Raw genomic sequence first — 25,968 nt, 5'->3', positions numbered from 1 at the left:
CATCCTGGGGAAACAGATTTTAGGACAAAAACAAAATGCCTTTTTTTTTAAAAAAAAAAATTATTTATTTATTTGACAGGGAGAGAGACAGCAAGAGAGGGAACACAAGCAGGGGAACACAGCGAGAGGGAGAAGCAGGCTTCCTGCTGAGCAGGGAGCCTGATGTGGGGCTCCATCCCAGGACCATGGGATCACAACCTGAGCCAACAGCAGACGCTTAATGACTAAGCCACCCAGGTGCCCTATCCTTGTCCCGGAAAAGGGAGATCTGGTTGACGTTTGCTGGGTTTACGCTGCTCAGCTTGTGGTGAAGATAAGTGTAAAAGATCTTGTACCTAACTATGGAGGCTGCAAGGGGGTAGACATTCATTTCTCTATTTTCTTTCTGAAAGCATGGGTGAAGGCATGGGACCCTGGCTCCACAGATGCTCCTGCCCAGGAATCTGAGTCCAGAGAAGGTGACCCAGAAATATAAAGAAAGTCAGGAAAGATTCTGGATTGTCTGAGTATTAATCCCCAAGAGACGACCATAGATGTGACTGAGTTTCCTTCAGTGTTCAAGTTTACATTTTCTGCCATCAGTTGAACTTGGACTCGATCTAGACAAAGAATTCCCTTTTTATGCATCAAATTGTGATTGGGAAATGTTGAGTGCACAGTGTAAACAGTGACATTTAAAGAGTGCTAAGTATCATCTCATTTAATTGGGAAAAAACCCTCTAAGTGTTACTATCTTTTTATGAATACCTGGATCAGAATCACAGTCAGGGGAACAGAGCCAGAACTTGGACGACGGCATGTGACTTCACGTCCATGCTCCACACTCTCAAACATCATAGTTATTCCGTATTCTAATTCTCATTCATCTCTGAACATCTGCTTTGATTTTCCCTTTCAGTGTGCTAGGAGGTATTTTTTAAAATGTGTAACTAGTTCCAAATTTTTCAGTTAACCTTTTGTTGCTAAGTTTTAGTTTTATTACGTCATGCTCAGAAAATTTAACCAAACTGTTCTACTTTCAGGAATCTATCATGGTTTACTTTAAGGGCTACTATTGGGGTCAAGTTTTGTATTTGTACCCTAGAAATTTGAAAATAAAGTTACCCAGTTTAAATGGTCTTAAGACAAATTAAAAGGCAGATATTGTCAGACTAGATAAAAATAAAGATCCAGGGGTGCCTGGCTGGCTCAGTGGGTTAAGCCTCTGCCTTCGGCTCAGGTCATGATCTCAGGGTCCTGGGATTGAGCCCCGCATCGGGGCTCATTAAAAAGCTTTAATGACTACATTAATATCAGACAAAGTAGATTTCACGGGAAGGAATACTACCAGAGATAGAGCCCTTTCATTATGAATTTTCACGGTTTATCCTCCAGATAAAAAAAGTTTTAATGCACATGAAGCACCCATACAATCTACACATTCAATCCAATCCCTGTCAGAGTACCATCAGCATTTTCCATAGAGCTGGAACAAATAATCCTAAGATTTGTATGGAACCACAAAAGACCCCGAAGAGCCAAAGGAAAGTTGAAAAAGAAAACCAAAGCTGGTGGCATGACAATTCCAGACTTCAAGCTCTATTACAAAGCTGTCATCATCCACACAGTATGGCACTGGCACAGAAACAGACACATAGATCAAAGGAACAGAATAGAGAACCTAGAAATGGACCCTCAACTCTATGGTCAACTAATCTTCGACAAAGGAAGAAAGAATGTCCAATGGGAAAAAAAGACAATCTCTTCAGTAAATGGTGTTGGGAAAATTAGACTTTAACTTCCCCCTTAAGAAACTGGAAAAATAAGGGCACCTGGGTGGCTCAGTCTATTAAGCAGCTGCCTTCGGCTCAGGTCATGGTCCACATCAGGGTCCTCTTGCTGTGTGGGAAGCCTGCTTCTCCCTCTCCCTCTGCCTGCCACTCCCCCTACTTGTGCTCATGCCCTCTCTCTCTGGCAAGTAAATAAATAAAATCTTTTAAAAACCTGGAAAAAAAAGCCTGGGTGGCTCAGTGGATTAAGCCGCTGCCTTCGGCTCAGGTCATGATCTCAGGGTCCTGGGATCGAGTCCCGCATCGGGCCCTCTGCTCAGCAGGGAGCCTGCTTCCCCCTCTGTCTCTGCCTGCCTCTCTGCCTACTTGTGATCTCTCTCTGTCAAATAAAATAAATAAAATCTTTAAATAAAAAACCTGGAAAAACAAGAGCAACTTAAACCCCATATAAACAGAAAAAAAGTAAGAAATATAAAAATCAATGAAATAGTAAAAGGGAAAAGAATAGAGACAATCAATGAAACAAAAAGCTGGTGTTTAAAGATCAATAGTACAATTGAGTCTCATGATTTGCAGCAGTTATGTTCTATAAAATTGCGGGGGACGTTGCATTAGAGAATACGGACCCACTGCTGCTAGGGTTACAAAACAATCTTAGCAAGTAGATGAATTTATAAATACAGAATCCACAAATAAGGAGGATCAACTGTGTTGATAAACCGTTAGAAGGCACAATATCAGAATTGATAATGGGTTACCGTTAGACATCATTCAGTTAAAGGATGACAATATTAGCAACCTCATGCATATAAACTCCATCATTTAGGTGAATGAAATAGACAAATTTATTAAAAGAGTCAAGTTTCCAGAGCTCACTGAAGAAGAAAAGGACAATCTGAAGAGTTCCATATCTATCTGTACAGCTGAATTTGTAACTGAAAACCTTCCCAACCTCCAAAAAGAAGAATAAAAACACCTCCGTGACTAGATGGCTTCTCTGATGATTTGTAGCAAATATTTAAGAAAGAAATAATACTAATTCCATACAGACTCTTCCAGAAAATAGTAGAGAACCCTTTCCAACTTTTATAAGGTCAGTGTTGATCCCCAAATCTGAAAAAGACATTATAAGAAGGAAAAACTAAATACAGAGCAAGCAGCCCACAAAAAACAGATTAAAGAAGATATAAATAAAGAAAATGATACACCATGGTGATGGACCAGCAACTCGTTATCATTAAGAGGTCAGTTCCCGGGCGCCTGGGTGGCTCAGTGGGTTAAGCCGCTGCCTTCGGCTCAGGTCATGATCTCAGGGTCCTGGGATCGAGTCCCGCATCGGGCTCTCTGCTCAGCAGGGAGCCTGCTTCCTCCTCTCTCTCTCTGCCTGCCTCTCTGCCTACTTGTGATCTCTCTCTGTCAAATAAATAAATAAAATCTTTAAAAAAAAAAAAAAAGAGGTCAGTTCCCTCCAAGTTTATGTACGTATTCATGACAATCCCAATCAAAATCCCAGCCGGTTGTTTGTTTCACAGTAATTGATGAGCTGATTCTATGGAAACGCAAAGGACTTAAAATGCACAAAGCAAAAGAAAAAAGTGAACATAGCAACTTTGAAAAGAAAAAGAAGAGGATTTACACTACTTGATATCAAGGTATATTATTGGGCACCTGAGTGGCTCAGTCAGTTAAGCGTCCAATTCTTGATGTTGGCTCAGGTCTCCATCCCATGCTTGTGAGTTCAAGCTGCATATCAGGTTCCACAAAGGGAATGGAGCCTACTTAAAAAAAAAAAAAAAAAAAAGATTTATTATAAAGCTGTAACAATCGAGGCAGGGTGGTATTAGTGTAAAAATATGTGTATCAATACATGTATAGATCAGTGGGACAGAATAGGGAGCTCACATATAGATAGTCAACTCCAGAAATGATACTGGAGCAATTGGGCATTCATATGCCAGATAATGAGAGAGAGAGAGACAAAGTTCTAATCCTGACTTCATACTACGAAGGACTTCATAATCAGAATGAATGTAAGAGCTAAAACTAAATGTGAGAGCTAAAACTTTAAAAACTTCTAGAAGAGGGGCACCTGAGTGCTGCAGTCAGTTCAACATCTGACTCTTGGTTTTGGCCCAGGTCATGATCTCAGGGTGATGAGATTGAACCCCACTTCTGGCTCCATCTCAGGGTGGAGTCTGCTTGAGATTCTCTCTCTCTCCTTCTGTCCCCCTCCCAGTTTGCAATCAATCAATCAATCAATCAACCAATAAAATCTTTAATAAAAGTTCTAGAAAACATGGAAATATTTCATAATCTTGGAGTAGGTAAGGAGTTCTTAATATAGGAGGTGAAATGAAAAAAAGTGGTAACTTGGGTCACCCGCTCCCTGTGTCTGACCTTTGTTACTATTTCTCTTCTCTCATCTCTGTCTGCTCCCTGGGCACTGGCTGGGACAAGCTGGGCAATGGTGCCCACCCCCCACAAGCCCACAGCCCTTGGAAGGGAGCAACTTTGGCTCTGCCCTTTAGCACACTGTCCCTTCCACAAGCCTGCTGCTAAGGCCACCTCTATAGCCCCCAGCATCCCAGCCCACACAGACTCCAAAGATGCCACTAAAGTTTGGATTTTGTCTTCTCGCCCCTCCAAGCCCACCCTCATCTCAGTATGGGGGTGAAACGGGAGTGAAACTCAGTGGTCCCTCTCAGCAGGCAGTGAGCGGCTCCATTGTGCTCAGCTGTCTCCACTCATGGCCTTGAAGTTTTCCTTACAATGGAGACAGCCTTCTGGGGATTCTAGAGGTGATATGGAACAGGGTGTATTTGTGGACATTTCAATGGGGATTTTTGGCAAAATGGGAGAGGGCACTGAACAACACAATGGGTTGGATCATCACCTAACACCAAAAATCTCTTTGATTCAGGGTGGGCCACTCTTTCTAACACTCTACCACAGTTTGAAAGTCTGACATAGGAGTAGGAAGTAGAAAGTACCATTGCCTTACTGGACTTTCGAAGCCCGAGCTACTGCAAATTCTCCCCTTCTAATCAGCAAGCCAGTTCACTTCAGTGCCCATTTATTGAAAGGGCTACCTAAATTTAGATTCCTTTACCTCAGAGTTACTCTGGGGAGTGACGCAGGTGTCCCAGGCTGTGTCTTCACGCACATGCTGTTCTCACACACGGGTAGGGCATCACTGAGACTAAGTCTCCCCAATGCCAGGTGTGTACTGACCACTGCCCCCAAAGTCAAGAAGGGTTGGGGTCTCTGGAAGTTAAAGACACCCAAAGGCCCTGAGGGATAGTTAGGACTCCAGTGGGCAGAGATGAGCCAGCACCCAGACTGCGGAAACAGCCCCAGCAAAGGTGAGGCGGGAAGAAGTTTCCCAGCATGTTTGGGGAATATGGAGAAGTCTAGTTTGGAGCATGGGATGAAGTTAGGGAGTTGAAGCGACAGGTCTGGAGCCAGACTTCAAAGGGTGGGGGATTTAGCTTGGTTTGATACCCAGTGAGGGACAGGCCCACGGGTCAGAGCAGGGCTGCCGTACCCTCCCTGGCAGGACCCACGCAGGGTTGGGAGGTTAGGGGGGTGAGTGCCGGACTCCAACCCTGATTCCCACCAGAGGGTATGGCAAGTGAAGAAGACAGAGATGCCCTTGGAGCCCTGTGTCACTGGGGAGCAGAAGGTGGGGCACTCGGAGACAGGTGTTCAGGAGGGTCAGGGCGAAGTGGAGGGAGCCCTGGCCCCTGGCGATGCGGGCTGGAACTGTCTCCCTCGTGCTGCGACAATAAGCACTATGGTCCTCGCAGCGCCTTAGCGGCTTCCCTATGCACCCCCATTCCGCGTCCAGAGAGGGACCGTTCGGGGCTGAGATCCGGGAGGTCCCCGACTCCCAGTCCACACCTGGAGAGCTCTGGACAGTCGAGGCGATGCCCTCGCGAGGCGAGTTCTCCCTAGCGGGACCGGGAGGCGCGCAGAGCGCGGGAGGCGTGGCGCCTCTTCCGGGAAGCCCGCGGGGTGGCTCCCGGCGCCTCCGCCTGCGGCTACTACTGCCTTATAAGGCGGGGGCCGGGCCGCTCCGGGGGAGGGGCTGCGTGCGCCCGGCCGCCTCCTCTGCTGTCCAGCTGCGCCGGGCCGGCAAGAGAGCTCAGCGCAGCGCAGCGGCGGCGGGAGCCAGGGAGCGCGCCGAGCGGACCATGGGCAAGTCAGGTGAGCCCGCGGGCTGGCGGGGCGGGTGCGGGCAGGGCTCACGAGTCTGGGCGCCGGGGCCGCCCTCCCCCCCGTCTTCACACTGCCCCGCGGCGGGCAGGTGCCCCCGGGAGCGGGGCGGCCGCCGCCAAGCGGGGTCAGAAAGCCGGCTGCGCTGCGGGATCCGGGGTGCGGGATGGGGAGGCGTGCGGGACCAAGCGCCGGGAGGCTTCGCGCCGGCAGTTTCCGGGGCAGCCAGGAAGCCGGGGTGGCCATTGGGCCACCAGGAGAGAGGGAGGGAAGGAGAGACCGAGGGAGGGTCCCCCTGTCTGCGAGCCAGAGATTGCGTCAGGGAGGGTTTCCAGGCGCTGATGGGATTAGCGCTCGGCGTCCGGCCAAGGCGTGGCTTTTGCTTTGTTTCTGGAGCAGAGTTAGACTTGGAAAAAGCCTCCCAACTCGGACAGCATCTCTTGCTGCAACACAGCTCGCCCCAGCCAGCTCTCTTACGGACAGCTCTGAGCATCCTTTCCTTCTGTCCTCGTCCCTCCTCCCCCGAGCGCCCCTTCTGTGCCAAGCTATGTGCCAGGCTCAGTCTGGCTCCACCCGGGTACAGACTCGCACTTCCCCTTTATGTCTGACCTGTCGCTGCCCATCCTCACCACTGTGGCTGTCCGGGTGAACTTTCTAAAATGCAGATCTGTCCTGTCACTTTCTAACACCTTCCATCCCATCATCTTTGGGAGAAAGAGTACCACTCTTCCGCTGGGCCTGGGGCCCTGTGGGAGTTTATCGGTACCCTTACCTGCCCCTCTGCACGCTGCTATTAGGAGACTGGCCCGCTGGTCCCTGCCCCTGGGTTCCCTCTCCCAGCGCACACCACTAACTTTCTATCTTCCCACTTTGCTGAGGTTGCAAATCCTCCCCATACCTCTAGGCTCAACTGGGGCCTGGGACGGTCCCACTCTGTATCTTCTTTGTTGCAGCCCTCCCGGCAGTCAGCTTGGGTCACTGCCTCAGCCATGGACCTGTTTCCCACAGACTCCTCACTGCTCACTCCTCACTGCTGGGGCCCTGGGGCCGAGTCTAGCCCAGCATAGTTTCTGCCTCGCAGGAGGCTCTCAGTGAACAGCTGTTCAACAGGGTTCAGAAGTCCTGCTTCATGGGAAGTTGGGGCTGTGAACCTCAGGTGGGTGAGGCCGGGTCCCTCCTTGAATCTCTTCTCAAGATCCAGACTCATGAGGTGCTGGTGTTGGGGATAAGTGGCTTTCCCTGGCCTTCATCCTGACCTGCTGTGACAGGTCTGGCTTTCAGCCCTGGCTCTGCTGATCACTTGCTGTGTGATCTTGAACAAGGCTTTTTACTTCTCTGTGCCTCAGAGAAGTAAAAATATGCTCTCCAGTACGGAAAGGTGGCATGAGTTGTCGTGTAGTTCAAGAACAGGGTGGTAGGCGGCGATAGGACACGAAGATAGCAGATGTGAAAAGGCATTTTGAGAAATCAACTTTTTTTCTGTACCCTTGGAGAAAATCCACAAATTCTCTAAAGTCACATTTGTATCGGTTGTTTCTGCCTTCTTCCCTAAGAAACAGTTTTCCAGAACTTCTAATACTCAGCTATATGCCCATTTTTCTATCTGTTCATCCATCTATCCCTCCCTTCCTCTTTCCTACCCTCCATCCTTCCCTCCCCTCTTCCTTCCTTTTCTCTTTCCTTCTGTCCCACCACCTGTTAGCTGTGTGCCAAGCTGCAGACCCACTGCTGTCGAGGCATGGCCTCGGTCCTCCGCAGAATTCCTTTGGATCATGGATATGCTCCGGAAAGAGGTGGGAAGTGATTCAAGCCACAGGCGGGTGCGGGTGAAGAGTGGCAGGAGATCGGGGGAGAGAGAGATCTCTGCAGAGGGGACTGTCAAACCTCCTGGGGCATCTTGGGGATTTGGACTTTACCCATGGGATCTCAGGTGCCACTGAAAGGCATTGATCTGAAAGCCTGAGTTGTGCCAGGATGGAGGGTAGCTAAGACGGGGAGACTACTGTGGCTGCTCAGGAGAGGCATGTAAGGACCACAGAGGATGAGGAAGATGGTAGCCAGAAGCAGACTTGGTGACTGACTGACTGTGAACATGAGGGAAGGGCCAGCAGTGCGCATCTGGGTGCAGGCTGGTGGTGACACTTGGAGGACCAGAGATGCACAGTCAGGTGGCTCTCAGAGGTGGAAGGCAATGGCAGAGGCCGGGAAGAGCTGGTTCAGGCAGACGTCACCCCATCCCCACCCACACCACACATACCCGGGGACCTTCCAGAATGCCCGTCCAGGCCCATCTTCCCCATAGCCACATGCATTTTATTTGGCTCTCCCAGAGACTATGAACCCCCGGGAAAGTATCTGGCTCTCCTAAGGGTCCCCAAGAGAAAGGGACTTTTCTAGGTCACCTAGGACCCATGGCCCTTCAACACAGGCCCAGCCTTGTGGTTCCAGACCACCAGCCTGAGCTTATCCGTGCCAGCAGGGCCCCTAGCACTCACAGATCTTTATCTACACTGGGGCTTTAATGTGGTTCCAGACAGACCAGGTAGAGGAGCCAGCCCCTGCCTCTGCGGGGCCTCAGTTTCCTCATTACCGCATAGGGGCCAATCTCTTTTTAATTTTTAACCTCAGATGTACGTTAGAGCTATCTGGGGTTGTGGGCATCGCTGAAAAAGTATCACACAACTGACACAGCTTAAATTCCAGAAGACACTCGGGCTGGTGCTTCGAGATTCCCAAGACCTGCTCCTAGCCCGGTCTCCCTGTTGGGCTTCAGTTTGCAGCAAGTGTGATGGGGGCAGAGAAGAAAGGCAGTGGCTTCCAGAATGTAGAAGCCTCTGGTTCCTAATAATGGTGATTACCATTTATTAAGCCCCTACTGCATACCAGACTTGGAGCTAGGTATTTTATTTTACTTTTTGTTGTTGTTGTTGTTGAAGATTTTATTTATTTATTTGACAGAGAGAGAGAGAGACCGAGCCAGAGAGGGAACAGAAGGGGAGGGAGTGGGAACAGGAGAAGCAGGCTTCCCACAGACCTGATCGAGCCTGATGCCGGGCTCCATTCCAGGACCCCTGGATCGTGACCTAAGCCAAAGGCAGACGCTTAACGACTAAGCCACCCAGGTGCCCGGAGCTGGGTATTTTATACACTTTACCAACATTTGTTAACCGCCTACAGGGCAGGTCAGTCCATAAAGGGCTTGGCATAGAGGAGGCTTCTGAGGAAGTTCTTTTCTGCTCTTCCTGCCCCTCCTCAGAGATTGGCAGGCCCAACCCCACTGGACTTGATCCTCCTCCTAGATCTGGTGACCCCACTGTCTCTTCAGTGTGTTTCCTCTGTCTCCTGGGCCTCAGGGGTGGTATAGAGTTAAGGACAGGGTTTCCCTCTTCGTGGTTCTACTACCCCTGGACCATTTGTGGGAACTTGGGTAGGTAACTTCCCTTCTGGAGCCTCAGTTTCCTTATCAAATAAAAGGTACAGTTTTGGGGGCTCCCACAAAAGGTGGCAATAAGCAAATAAAATCGTGCACAGGCCTGGCACCTGGAAATGGTTGGTCAGCAAAAGAAAGGACCTCTTCCATTCTGGGCTAGCACCCTGAGCCTGTAGGAGTTCTCTGAGCCTTGGTTTACCCTCCTACAACATAAGGACATTATTCCTACCCTCCCCGATTGGGGGGTTGGCTGTAAGAGCTCTCTCTGTCTAATGTGGGGATGGGTGGGTTTTCTTTGACTTTTTAATATTTACATTTATCTATGTTCTAGGGTTTTTGTACAGAATAAGGTGTGCCTTTCGCTGGGTGTGTTCACAAGTGATATCTTGCCTCTGGAGGCTAAGGCCCTGCTCTAAGGAGTGGCCTGGGCAGGGACTGGCCTCTGAAGTATGGTTGGGGATAGGGAGAGAAGGCTCCCCTACCAAAAAGTCTTCCTGACCCCTTTCTAGAAAACCTGACCCAGGACACTGGCCTTGCTAGCGACAGTGATCAGCGTTGGCTCCTGGGCACCAAGCTTAAATTGGGCTCAGGAACTTTCACTTTTGTTTCTTTTTACTTCCCACATTCTGGGAGTACAGTGACCTAGTTTTTAGCAGCCTTGTGTATCCCTCTCTGCCGAAAACACTGCAGGACCTACAGCACTGCTGGGTCCAGTGCGACCTGAGCCCGGCCCTCAGAGCTGGCTTTAACCTGGCTTCACCTCCGCTAACCCACCCACTCCCCATATCTCCCCCTCCTCCCCATAACCCTGGAGCTACCAGCTCCCTTGTCCTGCCTGGCTCTTTCTGTGTCTGCTTTGCCTCCTTACTGCCTCCTCCGGGGAGGCTTCCCTGGTACATCGGTGGTCCTCATAGCCCACGCTACTCAGTCCCATGCACCTCCTGTGGTGTCCCACTGTGGCCTGCGGGGGACATGGGAGCTGGCAGGGACATTAGTGTGGGCCTCACCAAGCCCGTCCCTCAGATGGGGTCTCTGCCCCTTGACTGTGTGCACCCACACCTGCCCCTGCACAGACACATACACTTGTGATCACTGCATCTCCTTAGAGAAGCTCCGAACTCGCTGCAAGTGTGAGGTCAGCCATTACTTGTCTCCTCTCACCCCACCCTGATGGGACCTTACGGGATCTTCGGATTGGAGGGACTTGAGGGTCATCCAGTTGGCCTCCAGTGCCTGAACCCTTTGGAGAAGAGTCACTTGTTTGTACTCCCCCAGTGCTGGAGAGCTCATTACCTTGTAAGGTCACTCTTTCAGTTTTTGTGGAAAGTTTTGATTGAAAGAGCTTTCTTGGGCTGAGCTAAAATCTCTCATCCTGGCCTTTTCACCCATTGGCCCTGATTTTGCCCTCTGGAGCCCCAGAATTACCACAGGTGTCCACTGTGTCTTCCAAAGGCTGATCTCCAGGATGAACAGACCCAGTTCTTGCCATCTTCCTTATTAAGACCTCTGTTTCCAGCCCCTTCTCCACCTGGCCACCACTTGTGGACACACTTCCGATAGTTGCTCATCAAAACAACTATACTTATTGCCCCCAATGATACTTGCCTCTCAGACAAGGCCAGGGCCAGGCTGGGTGAGGAAGTCCAGCTGAACGCTGGCTCCTGCAGGACTGGCAATGCCTTCCTTGCCCAGGGGCTGGTGGGACCTCTGGCTGCCAGGCCGCCCTACTGACTCCTTTGCATCTCATCGACTAGAACCCCTCTGGCTCCCACCAGTCGTTATGGCCTCCATCTGACATATTCTCTAAGAACCTCTGTGACTCCATTATCACAAATACCACATTAACATACTGAACCCCAATTGTTGTTTTTATTGCTGTGGTAGAAAACATGGGACACAAAATTCACCATCCTCACCATTTCAGAGCTACGGTTCAGTAGCATTACGTACATTCGCATGTTGTACAACAGATCTCCAGAACTTTTCCATCCTGAAAATCTGAAACTCCACCCAGTAAACAGTACCTTCCCTTGTCCCCCTCCCTCCCATAAACCTGACATCTTTACCTTTCATACCAACAAGGGTTTGTCCCCTCTCTTGACCACAAAGACCTGAAGAGTTCAGGTCACAGCTCCTCCCCTGTCTCGGTGGCAAGATGGTAGCAAGCAGCTACCATCACCCCTTCCTTCGCGGTGTCCCCCATGTCTGCCTGTCAGCCACAACCTCCCAAATCCTGCCGTTCAGACCCCTGCCCCTGCCAACATTGCTGTGACCAGACCTCACTGAACTGGCCCGCTGGGCCCCACAGGCCTAACTCTTCAGGTGATTAGAACCCCCTTGGGCCGGCTCAACTGCCACCCACCGCGGGCGTGACCCACAGTCACCTCGCCTGGCCCCGGCTCACATGTAGCCCAGAGCTCCCTGAGGGCAGGCCCCGGCCTGGGTCTTCCTTCTCCTGCATCGCCTCAGAGACCCAGTGGGATTTGATTCAAAGCCCCGGAAGACCTGGGGAATCTGGCTGAGGCAGGGGAAGAAGACTCCCTGTTGGGTCATCTCGGCGGTCTCTGGGGTGAGCAGAGGAGAGGAGAGGAGAGGAGGCCGGCGAATGACCTGGGGCGGGGGGAGGAGCGGCGCTTCTTCACCCTCCACGTGCGCCCTTACCGCCCACGGCCGAGCCTCAGGGACAGGCCCCTGCCAGGAGAGACAAACTCTGTGTAACGACCCTGTGGCTCTTACTCATAACCCACACGACTGGCTCCCAGATTCCCACTGCTGGTGCTCAGTGCCTTCCAACCAGCCTCACTAGCTCCTGTCTGAGCCACTTTGGGGCCTCCAATCAGGGGCCACCTTCCTGATCCCCAAGCACATGGTAGGTTACTTTTCTCCAAGTTCCTCTTGACGACCTACACTCACCTGCACCTTGGCTATCACTCTGCCGGTGCCTGTTGACAAGGCTGCCTCCCTTTGCGTGTGAGCTCCCTGAGGGCTGGACAAGGTGGATGTGTCTCTGGAGCTCTCGTACAATCCAGGAGGCCGGAGTGGAGGAGGCACTCAGAGACCAGATGAACCGATGGGTGGGGGATGGGTGGCTGGCTGTGGTTGAACAGATGATGAGCCACGAGATGGACGGAGGAGTGGTGGGGAGACGGATGGAGGGGGTTCCATTCCAGAGCCAGACTGAGGTGACTTCTGTCCACTGTTGACCTTGCCTCCACCCACTTATTCTCTCTAACTGCAGCCTCCTTGAGCTTGTCCTTTCTGAGGTCATGACCCAGTTGCGTCCCTGGGCCCAGCTGACCCCCAACCCCCCACCACATTCCTTTCCACCCTGTCCCCTCAATCCACTTCCCCAGTGCTGTCCTCCCCAGGCGCTTCTTTATTTGTCCCAGTCTTTTTGGTTTCCCCGGCACAGTACGGGCACCCTTGCCATAGCCACGCCTGTTCTCCCACCTCCAGCCCTTCCCAGCCCCCACCATACCCTGTAGGTCCGGTCTGAGCTCTGCGGTCTCCATACATTTTGTCCCAGTGGTCCCATTGCTCTCTATCCCCCCCACCCCGCAGCCCTGTGCACCTGCGGCCCAGCCTCCACTCAGCGGCCAGCGGGGTCTCCCAGGAACACACGTGTCCTCCTCTCAGCCCCTTGTGCCCATTCAGCCCCTTCCCACTCTTCGCGGTGTCCCCCATGGGCCCTACCTGATCCAGGAGGCGCCTCTGTGCAGAGATGGGGAGGTTGGCTCAGGGGTGTGGAGCAGGGTGTCCCTGTTGTCCAGCTGGTGGGGGTGCTGAAGGGGAGTGCAGCCTCACCCTGTGGCCTGGGGCTGGGGCTGGGCAGCATTCTGAAGCCGCCATGGCACTTTTTTGGTGGGTCTCTACTCTGCACTGAGACCTTCTCCATTCTGAAATCATTGCAGCTTCCAAGCAGTTTAATAATGAGGTCCTGAAGGCCCACAACGAGTACCGGCGGCAGCACGGCGTCCCCCCACTGAAGCTCTGCAAGAAGCTCAACCGGGAGGCTCAGCAGTGAGTCCCCAGAGAGCGGGGGTGATGCGGGCCCTTTGCGGCGCTATCACGGGGGTGGGGTGGGGGGGGTGTCAGCCCAGAGGACGTGGGTTTGAGGGGCAGGTACAGCCAGGCTTGAGTAAATAACCCTTGCGCCACTGACCTCGGCAGGTCCATTTCCTCTGAGCCTCGGTTTGCTCCTCTGTAAAATGGGGCTGTTGTGGGGCTCAGAAGGGTGGCTGGCGTGATGCTCCCGATCTCCATGGCCAGTCTGGGGCGGGAAAGGAAGCTTGGCCGCAGCAGCTTTGGGCTCACATCCCGGGGCTTCCCTGAGCCAGCCCGTCCTGAGGGGGCCCGTGGACTCTGGCAGGTATTCAGAGGCCCTGGCCAGCACGAGGATCCTCAAGCACAGCCCGGAGTCCAGTCGTGGCCAGTGCGGAGAGAACCTGGCATGGGCCTCCTACGATCAGACAGGTACGTCGCTTTCTTGGCTGCCCTCCCCCTCCTCCCCTCTGGCTGAGCTGGGCCCAGGACATCCCATGTTCAGGCCCCAGCACCCCGCTCCGTGTAGCCTTGGAGCCACGGGCCCAGAGAGGGAAAGGGGCCCCAGAGCTCTCTGTGTGTGCTCCCGGGGGCTGCCTGCAGCTCTCCGCAGTCTCAGATGGCCAGCTAGGGGCTGGGCCTGTGCCGGGTGCCAGGGACACAGGGATGAGTCAGACTGCCCGGCCCTCCCCCTCGGAAGAGCTCCCAGCTGGGGCGTGGGGGCGGGGGAGAAAGTCTTTTCTCTGCCCTTTCTGTGCAGTTTCAGCCTGACCCTGTGGGCTCCCAAGTATCCCCAGCTGCAGTTTTGCTTTCTTCCCATTTTGCTTTCATTTTTAAAATGTTGGTGTATTCACTTTTATCATCAGAAAAATGCAATTGAGCTTCTTCCATGTTAGGAAAAAAAAATGAGAAAGACAATCCCTCCATCTGAGGTCACAGCCTGGAATGGTGATCCCGCCACACTGACCAAACATTCTTGAGCTTCCTGGCTCTGGCTGTCGTGGCTTTTTAGGAAAAATGCTGGAGAGAGACACTTTGCCCTCTGAAGTCTTCTCCAGACCCCAGTGGGAGGATGGCTACCCCCCTCCTTCCTGGGCCTAACATTCCTGGGAGTTCCCCTGGGGAGGCCTGCTGTCCTCCTCCCGGTGTCCCTTCCCTGAGCTGCGGGCCTGCAGAGGGGGAGAGGTGCGAGCACCCTGGAGCCTGCAGCCTCCTTTCCAGGCCAGGGCCATGGGCCCTAATGGGGAGGAGGCTCCCTGAAGGGTCAGGAACCGCAGGCAATGGAGGTGATTGGTCCCAGCCTTGCGTTGGTCCCCTATGGAGCCCTGAGCAAGTCGCTACCCTCTGTAGCCCCAGTTCCCCCATCCCTCTCCATAGACTGTCTTTATCCCCACCCTGGGGACACGTTGGGATCTTTTGCCGCACTTTTAGAAAAGACCCATGCCTGGGTCTCTCCTCCAGAGACACTGACACAGTCCGTGGCAGGGCCCAGGCATCGGCCTGGTTTCAGTGCTCCCCGGGTGAGGCCCGAGTGTGGAGGCCTGGCTGCTCAAAGTGTGGTCCTTGGGGAAGCAGTGGCATCTCAGATGCAAACTCAGAGGCTGCAGCTTTGACCTAGGCAGTCAGAATCCAAATTTTAACAAGTGCCCCAGGTGATCCATGTACATGTGAAAGTTAAGGGTAAGACTTACTGCCGTGGGGGGCACCTGGGTGGCTCAGTGGGCTGGGCTGCTGCCTTCAGCTCAGGTCATGATCTCAGGGTCCTGGGATCGAGTCCTGCATCGGGCTCTCTGCTCAGCAGGGAGCCTGCTTCCTCCTCTCTCTCTGCCTGCCTCTCTTCCTACTTGTGATCTCTCTCTGTCAAATAAATAAATAAAATCTTTAAAAAAAAAAAAAAAAAAGCCTTCCTGCCGTGGAATGGAGGCTCCCACAGTGGCCTGGACATCAACAGCTCCCAGGGAAATGCTGTAGGTTTTCTCCTGCCTAGAGTGGAGACCCTGACCCACCAGCCCAAGTGCCTTTCCTCTTGTGGATATTTCAGGAGACACACTTAGGGTGGGGTGAGGGCAGAGTGTCCCCAAAACTCAGAGCATCATTAGAAGCCCTTGGAGTACGTTGCATACAACCCTTGTACAGAGGCCCAGAGAGGGGAAGGCCTTGCGCGGGATTACACAGTAAGTTAGTGGCAGGGCTGGTCCCCCAAAGCCAGGCCAAGGGTCTTCCTAAGCAAGGCCCTCTCTGCAGAGGGGGATGGGCAGGAGTCCCTGTTTCAGCTCACTGGTGCTTTGTCAAACGTCTATGGGGTGTGTGGTTTGGGGTTAGTGGGAGAAGGTGGGAGGAGTAGCGAGTGGGTTAATTTTGCTGCCGGGTTTGAAACAGTGTCTTTCCATACAGGAAAGGAGGTGGCTGATCGATGGTACAGTGAAATCAAGAACTACAACTTCCAGCAGCCTGGCTTCACCTCTGGGACTGGTGAGTGAGGGGGTCACCCCTGTGGCCTGGGCCTGGGCAGGGTAGCAGTTTGGGCATCTGACTTTGGAAAGGCACTAACCCTCTGAAAATCGATCGTGTCTCTCCTCTTTTACCTCTTCTGTATTTCTCTGGTTCGACTTCACCCAAAGGGCAGGACTCTCCCCGTCACTTCCTCCAACACTCACGCAGCCCGCTGTGTCTGAGTACACCCGATCCAGGAGTTCCTGTCCCACCAGCTCCGATTCTCTACATGACTAGAGTGTGCTGTAAGGAGGCTGTCGATTTTAAAAATTCCCGAGTGCCTCCTCCCAGAAGTGGTGGTATAACCGGTCGTCCTCCTGCCAGTTTTGGTCCCCTCCAATCCAGCCTGCTCCAGCATCCAGAATATTCTTTCTAAAGCCCTCTCATCAGGAAAAGGGCCACACTGTTCACTCTCTCCTTCTAGTCTTAACTCCCTCCCCCTCATACCCTGCATCCTTCCAAGGTGCTCCCCACACCTCCAGCCTCCCAGGCGTCTCCCCTGCCCCCCAACCCCCACCCCTTCACCTGTTCTCTCCAGTTTGCGTTCAGATGAGCTTGGAGCGCAGACAGCCTAGATCTGCGCTCAGCTCCAGCACTAGTCCTGTGAACTTGTGTTGCCTCTCTGTCCTTCCCTGTCCCAGAGGGCGAGGGGCAAGGCGGTAGCCTCTAGGGGACATTCTGAGAGCCCGTGTGTAGATGCGGGGCAGTGCCACAGGCCATAGCGGCCATGGGACCTTCCCGCTTTCCTGTGAGGCCTCCAGGGTGAGCAGGAAACATTTAGCTGACTGAAGCCCAGGCAGCCACTCTGTGTTCTGGGCCCCCACCTGCCCTTCAGCCGACTCCCCTCACCTGGTGCCTGTCTTTCCTCAGAACTGACTTAGATCTACTTGCGGCCCAGGAGGGGTTGGACGGGACTGAGAGTTTCTCTGACCAGAAGGAGCCAGGGAAACTGAAAAGGGGATTCCCTGCCCACCCCTACCCTACCCTACCTCATCCCCACCCATGGGTGGAGCTCCTGTGGCCTCTCACCCTCTGGAAGATTCTTCCACAGCAGGAAGTGACATGCTCTCAGAGCCAGTCACTGTTTCCTGTGGTTTGCTGCTCACCCCTTTGGGGCAGAGGTTCTTGCAACAGTGTGGGCAGGACTGCGGGGCAGAGGTGCAGATCTACTGAGGCGTTTCTCCTCTCAGTGTCCAGCCAGGGGTAAGGAAGCTGCTCTCAGTGATGGTTCTGTGGCAGTTAAATTCGAGAAGTGAGGGAGGGAACAGCAACAACCTTCTCCCAGTGATCAAGGTTCTTTGAAGACCCAGAACCTATCTTTTCATAAAGTTCAATGTCCAGAAGACATTGTATTTCGCACCCTCTGGATTTGCTTTTCCCAGAAGCAAGGCCCCCGAGCAACTGGACATGTGTCAGAACAAGTTACTACCGTTGCTTCTCTGTGCCTGCCACTTGACAATTACAAAGTGACTCTGCATTCCTGGCCACGTGAGCCTCACAGCACCAGTTGTGCATGGGGCTTTATTCTACCCATTTTGCAGAGGAGGAAACTGAGGCCCAGAAAGAGGAAGAGACTTATTATAAATCTCCTATCCTCAATCCGATGTTTTTTCCATGGCTCCTGCTCCAAGGTGAGAGTCTCGCAAGTGTCAGAGCAGGGAATGGGGCTTGCCATGATCACTGACCACCTGTCCAACCTGTTGCCCCACATCTCCCACCCCTAAAGAGGAAAACCGCAGAGCAACTAGCTCCTAGGCTGTCCCAGGTGCCAGTGGGCAATGCCTGGGGACAGGAGCACAGCTTTGGGTGGTGGTAGAATGAGAGTTTGCAAGACCCTTAAAAATCCTTAGGCCCATTCCCCATGCCTCATTCCCTGACCTGAGTCCATGTTGTAGGGAAAGAGACTTTGAAATACCCTGTAATCTATCCCCACCCACCTTGAGTCAGCAGCATCTAGTGATGAGGGGCACAGTTCTGTGCTACAAGCTGAGTGAAGAAAAACTGTTTCTTGCAACTCCTTTGTTACTCTTTTTTTTAAATGTTATTTATTTATTTATTTGAGAGAGAGAGAGAGAGAGAGCATGAGATGGGGGAGGATCAGAGGGAGATGCAGACTCCCTAGCCCATGTAGGACTCGATCCTGGGACTCCAGGATCATGACCTGAGCCGAAGGCAGTCACTTAACCAACTGAGCCACGCAGACGCCCCCTTTATTACATTCTATTTTAATACGTAGATTGGTTTGTTTATGTACTTTGAATAAATAATACTTCTACATGACATGAAATCTGCAAACTGTATAAAGTAAAAAGTCATCCTTCCATTCCTGGTCTCTAGCACTTTCCCTTCAATTTCTTGTGTATTATCCTAGAGTTGGTCTGATCTTATACCAGCATGAAGTAAATATGTTCTCTTTTCCCCTTTTTTCTACCCTGGTCTATGATCTGTTTTGCATTTGCTTTCTTCACCCAGCAGATTGTAAGAGATTGTTCCATGTTAATACAAAAAGAGCTTTGTCGTTCTTTCTTTCTGTTGCCCATTATCATTATTCTCTTGCAGAAACATACTGTGACTTATTTAATGTGTCTTTCAAATGTATATTCTAGGGCTTTTAGGTCAGTTGCAGGAAAGAGGATGTGATCCCTTTTAAAAAAAAAAAAAAGAAAAGGTTTTGTGTCTGGTTTTGTGTCAGTTAGTGATTTAGTTAGAAACCACTGTGTGTCTGATGGTTGCTAAGGAAGCTGTGTCCTTTAACTCGTCTCTAAATACCCACACTTAATTATCTCTGGACAGAAACCTCCCTGGCCAGAGGGAAAATCACTTAGTCTCATCTGTTTGGAAAAGGCCTCCACGGGCCCACATGCTGCTTGTGTCTGTGATCATTTTCTTGGCAACCCGTGGATAAATGGCAGTTCTTCCTCGCCCGGGCAACAGAGGAAGTGGGTGGTCAGTAGCCAGAGTCCAGTTCTCTTGAGAGAAAAGGCTCACACGTGGCAAAGAGCTTGAGCCTTAATGAAAAAGCAGCTTGTGGGAACGGTGACACCTCACCAAGCTGCTGGACATCCTGGAGCTGTGACTCAGAGAGTAGGGGGACCCAGGGGGAAGAGGCAAGAAGCATTTCTCTTTGATTTTGAGGTGAAAATCAGAGTTTAGCGGGCACTGGTTAATACAACTTATCCTTAGATAAGTGAAAAAGATGCGTTGGGGCGCCTGGGTAGCTCAGTTGGTTAAGCGGCTGCCTTCGGCTCAGGTCATGATTCCAGGGTTCCAGGAATGGAGCCCCGCAATCAGGCGCCCTGCTTAGCAGAGAGCCTGCTTCTCTCTTTCCCTCTGCCTGCTGCTCTGCCTACTTGCGCTCTCTCTCTCTCTGTCAAATAAATAAATAAAATCTTAAAAAAAAAAAAAAGATGCGTAGTTGTGCCTGGGGTTTGTTTTCCTTGAGTTCTTGCTTTGATTTTATCACAGCAAGCTCTGCTGATTACTATTTATGGTTTGTTATTCTTGTAAACAATCTGGTAACCTCAGATCTTCTATGGACATAGACAATTAAATAAAGTATTACCTACATTTAGAAATTATAAAAATGGAGTTCATCTGTAGGACAAAATACACACAATCTCTTTTTTTAAATATTTTATTTATTTATTTGACAGAGAGAGAGAGAGATCACAAGTAGGCAGAGGCAGGCAGAGAGAGAGGGGAAAGCAGGCTCCCTGCTGAGCAGAGAGTCCGATGCGGCGCTCTATCGCAGGACCCTGGGATCATGACCCGAGCCGAAGGCAGAGGCTCTAACCCACTGAGCCACCCAGGCGCCCGACACAATCTTTTTTTTAAAGATTTTTTTTATTCGTGAGTGAGAGTGAGTGAGAGAGAGAGAGAGCACATGCAGGGGGAGGGGCAGAGGGAGAAGCAGACTCCCTGCTGAGCAGAGAGCTAGGTGGGGTGCGGGGCTCCATCCCAGGATTCTGGGATCATGACCCAAGCCGAAGGCAGACACTTAACCGACTGAGCCACCCAGGTTCCCCCTTTCTTTCTTTTTCTCTCTTTCTTTCTTCTTTATCTTCTGGTAAAACATATTTATCATAAAAATAACCATTTTGGGGTGTCTGGGTGGCTCAGTTGGTAAAGCCTCTGCCTTTGGCCCAGGTCATGATCTCAGGGTTCTGGGATTGAGCCCCGCATTGGCCCCTCTGCTCAGCGGGGAGCCTGCTTCTCCCTCTCTCTCTGCCTGCCTCTCTACCTACCTGTAATCTCTCTCTTTCTGTCAAATAATTAAAAATCTTAAAAAAAAAAATAACCATTTTTTAGGGGCAAATCTCACAGGGAGGCTGCTTCTCCCTCTGCCTCTCTCTCTGTCTCTCGTGAATACATAAATAAAATCTTCAAAAAAATTAATCATTTTAAGAGCACCGTTCAGTGAGATTAAGTACATTCACATTGTTGTACAACCATTGTACAACCCTATCCATCTCCAGAACTTTTCAGTCATCTCAAACTGAACCCATTAAACAATAACTCCCATCCCTCCCTCTCTCCCTCCCCACCCGTAAGCTCTGGTGACCACTATTCTACTTTCTGTCACTGTGAGTTTGGTGATTCTCGTATCATATAAGTGGAGTCATATAATATTTGTCTTTCAGTGTCTGGTTTATTTCACTTATCATAAAGTCCTCAAGGTTCATCCTCAAGGTAGAATATATCAGAATTTCATTCCTTTTTAAGGCTGAATAATATTTTATTGTATGTGTATATATAACATTTTGTTTCTCCATTCATCTATTGGTGGACATTTGGGGTTTTTTCCCCTTTTGGCTACCGTAAGTGGTGCAGCTATAAACACAAGTGTACCAGTATCTGAGTCCCTCCTTTCAGTTCCCTGGGGTTCATTCCTGGAAGTGGAATTACTGGTTCAGATGGTAATTCTATATTTCATTTTTTAAGGAACCCCCGTACTGTCTGCCACAGTGGCTGCACTGTTTCATATTCCCCCCAGCAGTGCACAAGGGTTCCAAGTGCTGCACATCCTCACCGACACTTGTTATTTTCTTCTTCTTTTTCTTTTTTTAAAGAATTTATTTATTTATTTGCCAGGGAGAGAGCAAGAGTGAGAGAGAGAGAGAGAGAGCACAAGCAGGGGGAGCAGCAGGCAGAGGGCGAAGCAGGCTCCCCGCTGAGCAGGGAGCCCGATGCAGGACTCAATCCCAGGACCCCGAGATCATGACCCAAGCCGAAGGCAGACGCTCAACCGACTGAGCCACCCAGGCATCCTGTTATTTTCTTCTTTAAAAAAAAAAAATTCACCCAAAGAGATGTAAAATGGCTACCTCTTTCTTTCTTACCCTGTGGGATACTTTGCCACTCTGATTCAATTTTCCTCCTTCCCTCTGTCTCTTTCACATTTATATCAGATATTGGGAGAGCATCTCCTTTGTGCCAAGCTCAGTGTTAAACACTGGGGATATTGTGACCAGTAAGTCAGGCATGGGGGTGCCTGGGGGGCTCAGCCGGTTAAGTGCCTGCCTTCAGCTCCGTTCCTGATCTCCTGGTCCTGGTATCGAGCCCTGCAGTCAGGCTGTCTGTGCAGTGGGGTGTCTGCTTTTCTCTCTGTGCTGTCTCTCTTACTCTCGCTTTCTCTTCTATAAATTAACAAAATCTTAAAAAAATAAAATAAAATAATACAGGTGTGGTCCCTACCCTCAAGGAGGAAACATAATCTCTTCAGTGTTGTGTGAGCAAATGAATGTCATTCTGTACTATGGAAGTCAATATTGACCTGTCAAAGGATCTCTGAGTCCTTAACAGTGAAGGTGCAAAGGGAAAGCTCCCACCCTCTACTCCTTGGAGATGGAAGAATTTATAGCAACTCTTTTACTCCCCAAGTGGAAGGGGAGTGGGAAGCTGAGCTATATGAAAAGTTGGAAGGAAGCAGTGAGTGAGGGGCAGGCAGCCTCAACAGTGGGACACTGAGGCTGAGAAGCTTAACAAACCACAGAAGTGTCTAGAAGGTCAGGCAGTAGCTTGAGAAGGAATCGGGCTGCTTGGCTTAGAGCAGAGGGAATTAAGGAGGCTCCAACTTGTCCAGGTTTCAAAGAGTGCAAAATGTAGAAGGTCTGCACTTGCAGTGAGTGTAGAAGCCAAGTCCAAGATGGTTTCCCATCTACCTTTTTATTCATCCCACGTATTCATGCAACAAAGGTTTATTTTACACTCTTCATGTGCCAGGCTGGGCCAGGGTACTGAGTATACTTTGCTGAATAAAACAGTTTCGTTCTTGCCCCTGTGAGTCTGAGAGCCCTAGCGATGGAGCCAAGCAAATGAACAAGAAATCAAACACACGTAGCATTGCAAATGGAAGAATGCTATGAGGGGAAAGAACAGGGTATGATAGGATGATCTTGGGAGGGAGGTGTTGAGGAAATAAGTGATTGTGAAAGGCTTCTCTGCACAAGGGACATTCAGGCTGAGGCCTAAGGGACAAGATGTTGGTCATCAGGAGAGTGTTCCACACAGTGGCCAATGTGTGCAGGGGTTCCATGGTGGGGACTAACCTGATCAAGGAATGGAAAGGAAGCCCTTGGGCCAAAGCATCCCCTTTCATTCTAGATGCAACTGGAAGCAGTTGAGGGATTTTTAAGTGGGGAAGTAAACAGATATGACTTGTGTCTAAAAATGATTACTCTGGCTCCTTTAGAGAAAGTGAATTGGAGGAGGCAAAGGTGGGTGCTGGGGAACGGGTCGAAGGCTATTAACAGTGGTCCACGTGAGAAAGTTTGTGATCAGAACCCAAGTTTGGGGAGTGGATAGACTTAAGATCTGTTTTGGAGTTAGAGTCTCCAGAATTGAATGATGGGTTGTAGAGGGAGAAATGAGGGAGAGGGAGGAATACAGATCAGTCCCTAGGGCTGTGTGCATGGAGGGAGCATTAATGGAAAAGGAAGGTAGGAAGAACAGTGACTCTGGGGGGAACCAAAATCAGTAGTGAGGTTTGGACAGGTGACATTCAAGATGCCTGTGAGCCATCCAAGTGGAAATGTCAAGTAAGTAGCTGTATCTGGAACACAGAGGAGAGATCTGGGCTAGGGAAATAAATTTGGGAGCCAGAGAAAGATGAAATTGCCTAAAGAACGCAGCAGGTAAAGAAAAGCGAGCCTAGGACTGAGCCGTGGGAAGGGCGGGCGGGCCCCTCCAGCATTTATCAGTGAAATGGAAGAGGCGGAAGGGGCAGTAAGAGGGGAATGACCAAAGAGGGCAGCATCATGGAAACCAAAAGAGAGGGTACTTCAAAAAGGGGAGGAGTCGACTATTAAATGTTCCTGAGATGTCAAGTAAGAGAGGGACAAAAAGTGATCTTAGGGGAGAAACATGGAGATCATGCATGACCTTGAAGAATAGAGTCTGGGGGGGGCGCGGAGGGGTGGAGGCAGGTGCCAGTGGCGTGGCATCCTAACTGTTAGGCTCACTCAGCTTTGTTGTGATCTCCAGGACACCACGACACCTTTGGGCTTCGGGAAGCGGTGAGGTGAGGAGGGTCTGTGTGGCTGATTGAGAGACTCAGTGCCTCAGAAAGTCAGGCAGGGGAGTGTTCTCTGTCTCCTGCCTCTGACTGGTGTGCTGGAAGCTCAAGCTTCCCAAGCCTGACGAGATGGTGCAGGAGTTCGAGAACCCCTGGAAACATCCTTCACCAGATTCTGCCCACTAACCTGTTTCCCTCTCCCCCTGCCTCTGCCCCTCCAGGACACTTCACAGCCATGGTGTGGAAGAATACGAAGAAGATGGGAGTGGGAAAGGCATCCGCAAGCGACGGGTCTTCCTTCGTGGTGGCCCGATACTTCCCTGCAGGGAATGTCGTCAACCAGGGCTTCTTTGAAGAAAATGTCCTGCCTCCGAGGAAGTGATTCATTAAATGTAGTGGGAACGTGGCAGACTTAACACGGATACGAAGTGCCTAGAACAACAAAAACTCAGCTGCGTGTCTGTCCCTGTGGGTGTATGTGCTTTGTGTGGGGGATGCTTTTGAGTGTCTCTTGCACACACACTTGGATATACAGTTCTGTATGAACTTATTCTTATGGAAAGGAATGAGCCTATTGAAAGCCTTTAACCCTGATGGTTACCTAGACCACAATTATTTGGACTTAGGGGGAAAACGAAAAATCAATTTTAAAACTTTTTTTTTTCTAAGCAAACTTCTTTTGTACATTTCTTATAATATCCATCCCTGGTCTTTTTCTAATTCCAAATGTTTGTGATGTTTCAAGGTGAAGTTCATTTTATGTGATCTTCATGCATTGTAATCTACTTCTGGTAGATATTTAAGATTATTAAACCCTCTTCTAAATGTAACATAAAACCGCTTTAAACACATAAATATAAAGCAGCTTCCATTGGAAACATGGGACAGGCAGGAACTGCCTTTCACAGAATGATCGAGATTTCTCAGTTTTAAGACATGATGTCATCTGCATGCCTCCAGGAATTCTCTGATGGGAATGCCAAAGAACAAATGGAGAGAAAAGTTTCACTTCCTTGCATTTTCTCCCTTTAAATAGCAAAGTACCACTACTCATCACCGCCCTTGTCCCCCTCCCACCTTTTCTCTTAAAATCCTCTGGCATCTCAGAGCTCCATCTGTGCCTCCCGGTTCCTGGGGCCTCGGGTCTAGCCGGAAAGCCGCCCCTCCCCCACCTCAGCGAGGTGGCCCAGGGCCTGTTCTGGGAGAGAAAGCCCCTCACACTGCCTGGGCTCCCAGCCAAGCGACCAAAGGATGAAGTCAGTGAGTGTGGGGGTGAGTGTGAGCTCACCAGGGCCCCCAGAGGAAGCCCTCCGGCCTCTGCCCTCCCCGGGGCTCACAGGGCAGGAGCCACCGCCTGTTTCTGGCAGCTGCAGGGGCAGCTGTGCGGCTGCTCCCTCCAGGAATGCGGGACAGGCCCAAATGTTCCAGGGAGACATCCCATGGAGTGAGGGGGGGAGGGGAGCTTAGAGTTGCCAGTTTGGTTCTGTGTTTGGCCTCACACCAAACAAAGTTCCCCTGCATAGCGATTTCACGTGGTCTGTGTGGGAGGACCCGATCCAGATGCCACGCTGGGTGTCGCAGAAGCAGGACCTCTCTAAGCAGAGAGACCTTAGAGACCCACTCGGAGCAGGCCAGTCAGGGAACTCGCTTCCCGAAGGTTGGGCTGCACGGTGAACGCAGCCTCGTGCTGTGCCCTTCCTTTCACCCAGGGATATTGACTAAGACAACAATAAAATCTCTTTTGTGTAATATCTTCCATGTCATTCATGCCTGATTCTTAATTGGTGACTAAGGTCATCGTAACTCTTAGTTCCTGCCTTAGGTAACTCAGGCTTTCCAGTCCCTCAAACTCTCCTGGGAACCTTGCACCCTGCTGGCCTCTATGCTTTCATCTGGGGGACCTACCCTCACATGGCTGATTGAACCAAAGCGGATATGTGATCCAAGGGCAGCCAAAGGAACAGAGAAATAAGAAAGAATTAGCCAGGGGCGCCTGGGTGGCTCAGTGGGTTAAGCCGCTGCCTTCGGCTCAGGTCATGATCTCAGGGTCCTGGGATCGAGTCCCGCATCGGGCTCTCTGCTCAGCAGGGAGCCTGCTTCCCTCTCTCTCTCTCTCTCTGCATGCCTCTCGATCTACTTGTGATTCCTCTCTGTCAAATAAATAAATAAAATCTTTAAAAAAAAAAAAGAAAGAAAGAAAGAATTAGCCAGTGGAACTAAAATGAGGATGCCATGAGCTTGAATTAGGGCCATGGCCAGCCAAAACTATATGCAAGCCAAGTGGCCAGTTGAAAATAAACGGAAGTGAGAAAGCCAGCATTAGAGGTACACAAATGAGGGAGTTCCTGAGCTTTCTAGCTGAGGCCAGTCTGTGTATCATTAAAACATACCCCTCATCTTCAGGGCTTCCCAGCAAAATGATGTGTCAAGTGATGTTCCCCAGAAGGTTAGAATATTAGGGTCACCTCCCTTAGGGAGTGTTCTTAAGCCAAAAATGCTGAGCTGGG

General features: G+C 50.8%; 1 protein-coding gene across 1 annotated transcript; it reads left to right on the top strand.

Annotated features, from left to right (window-relative positions):
* Positions 1-5,868: 5,868 nt before the first annotated feature.
* On the top strand, positions 5,869-25,212 carry GLIPR2 (GLI pathogenesis related 2). The gene is made up of 5 exons (XM_044265368.1): positions 5,869-5,975; positions 13,326-13,434; positions 13,784-13,887; positions 15,850-15,927; positions 23,683-25,212. The coding sequence occupies exons 1-5, from the start codon at positions 5,963-5,965 to the stop codon at positions 23,841-23,843; spliced, it is 465 nt and encodes a 154-aa protein (XP_044121303.1). The 5' UTR covers positions 5,869-5,962; the 3' UTR covers positions 23,844-25,212.
* Positions 25,213-25,968: the final 756 nt, after the last annotated feature.

Source organism: Neovison vison, chromosome 9 (genome assembly GCF_020171115.1).
Source record: "Neovison vison isolate M4711 chromosome 9, ASM_NN_V1, whole genome shotgun sequence".
Taxonomy (NCBI): Eukaryota; Metazoa; Chordata; class Mammalia; order Carnivora; family Mustelidae; genus Neogale; species Neogale vison.
Note: the sequence above shows the minus strand (reverse complement) of the source record. Positions and strands in the feature narration are given on the sequence as shown.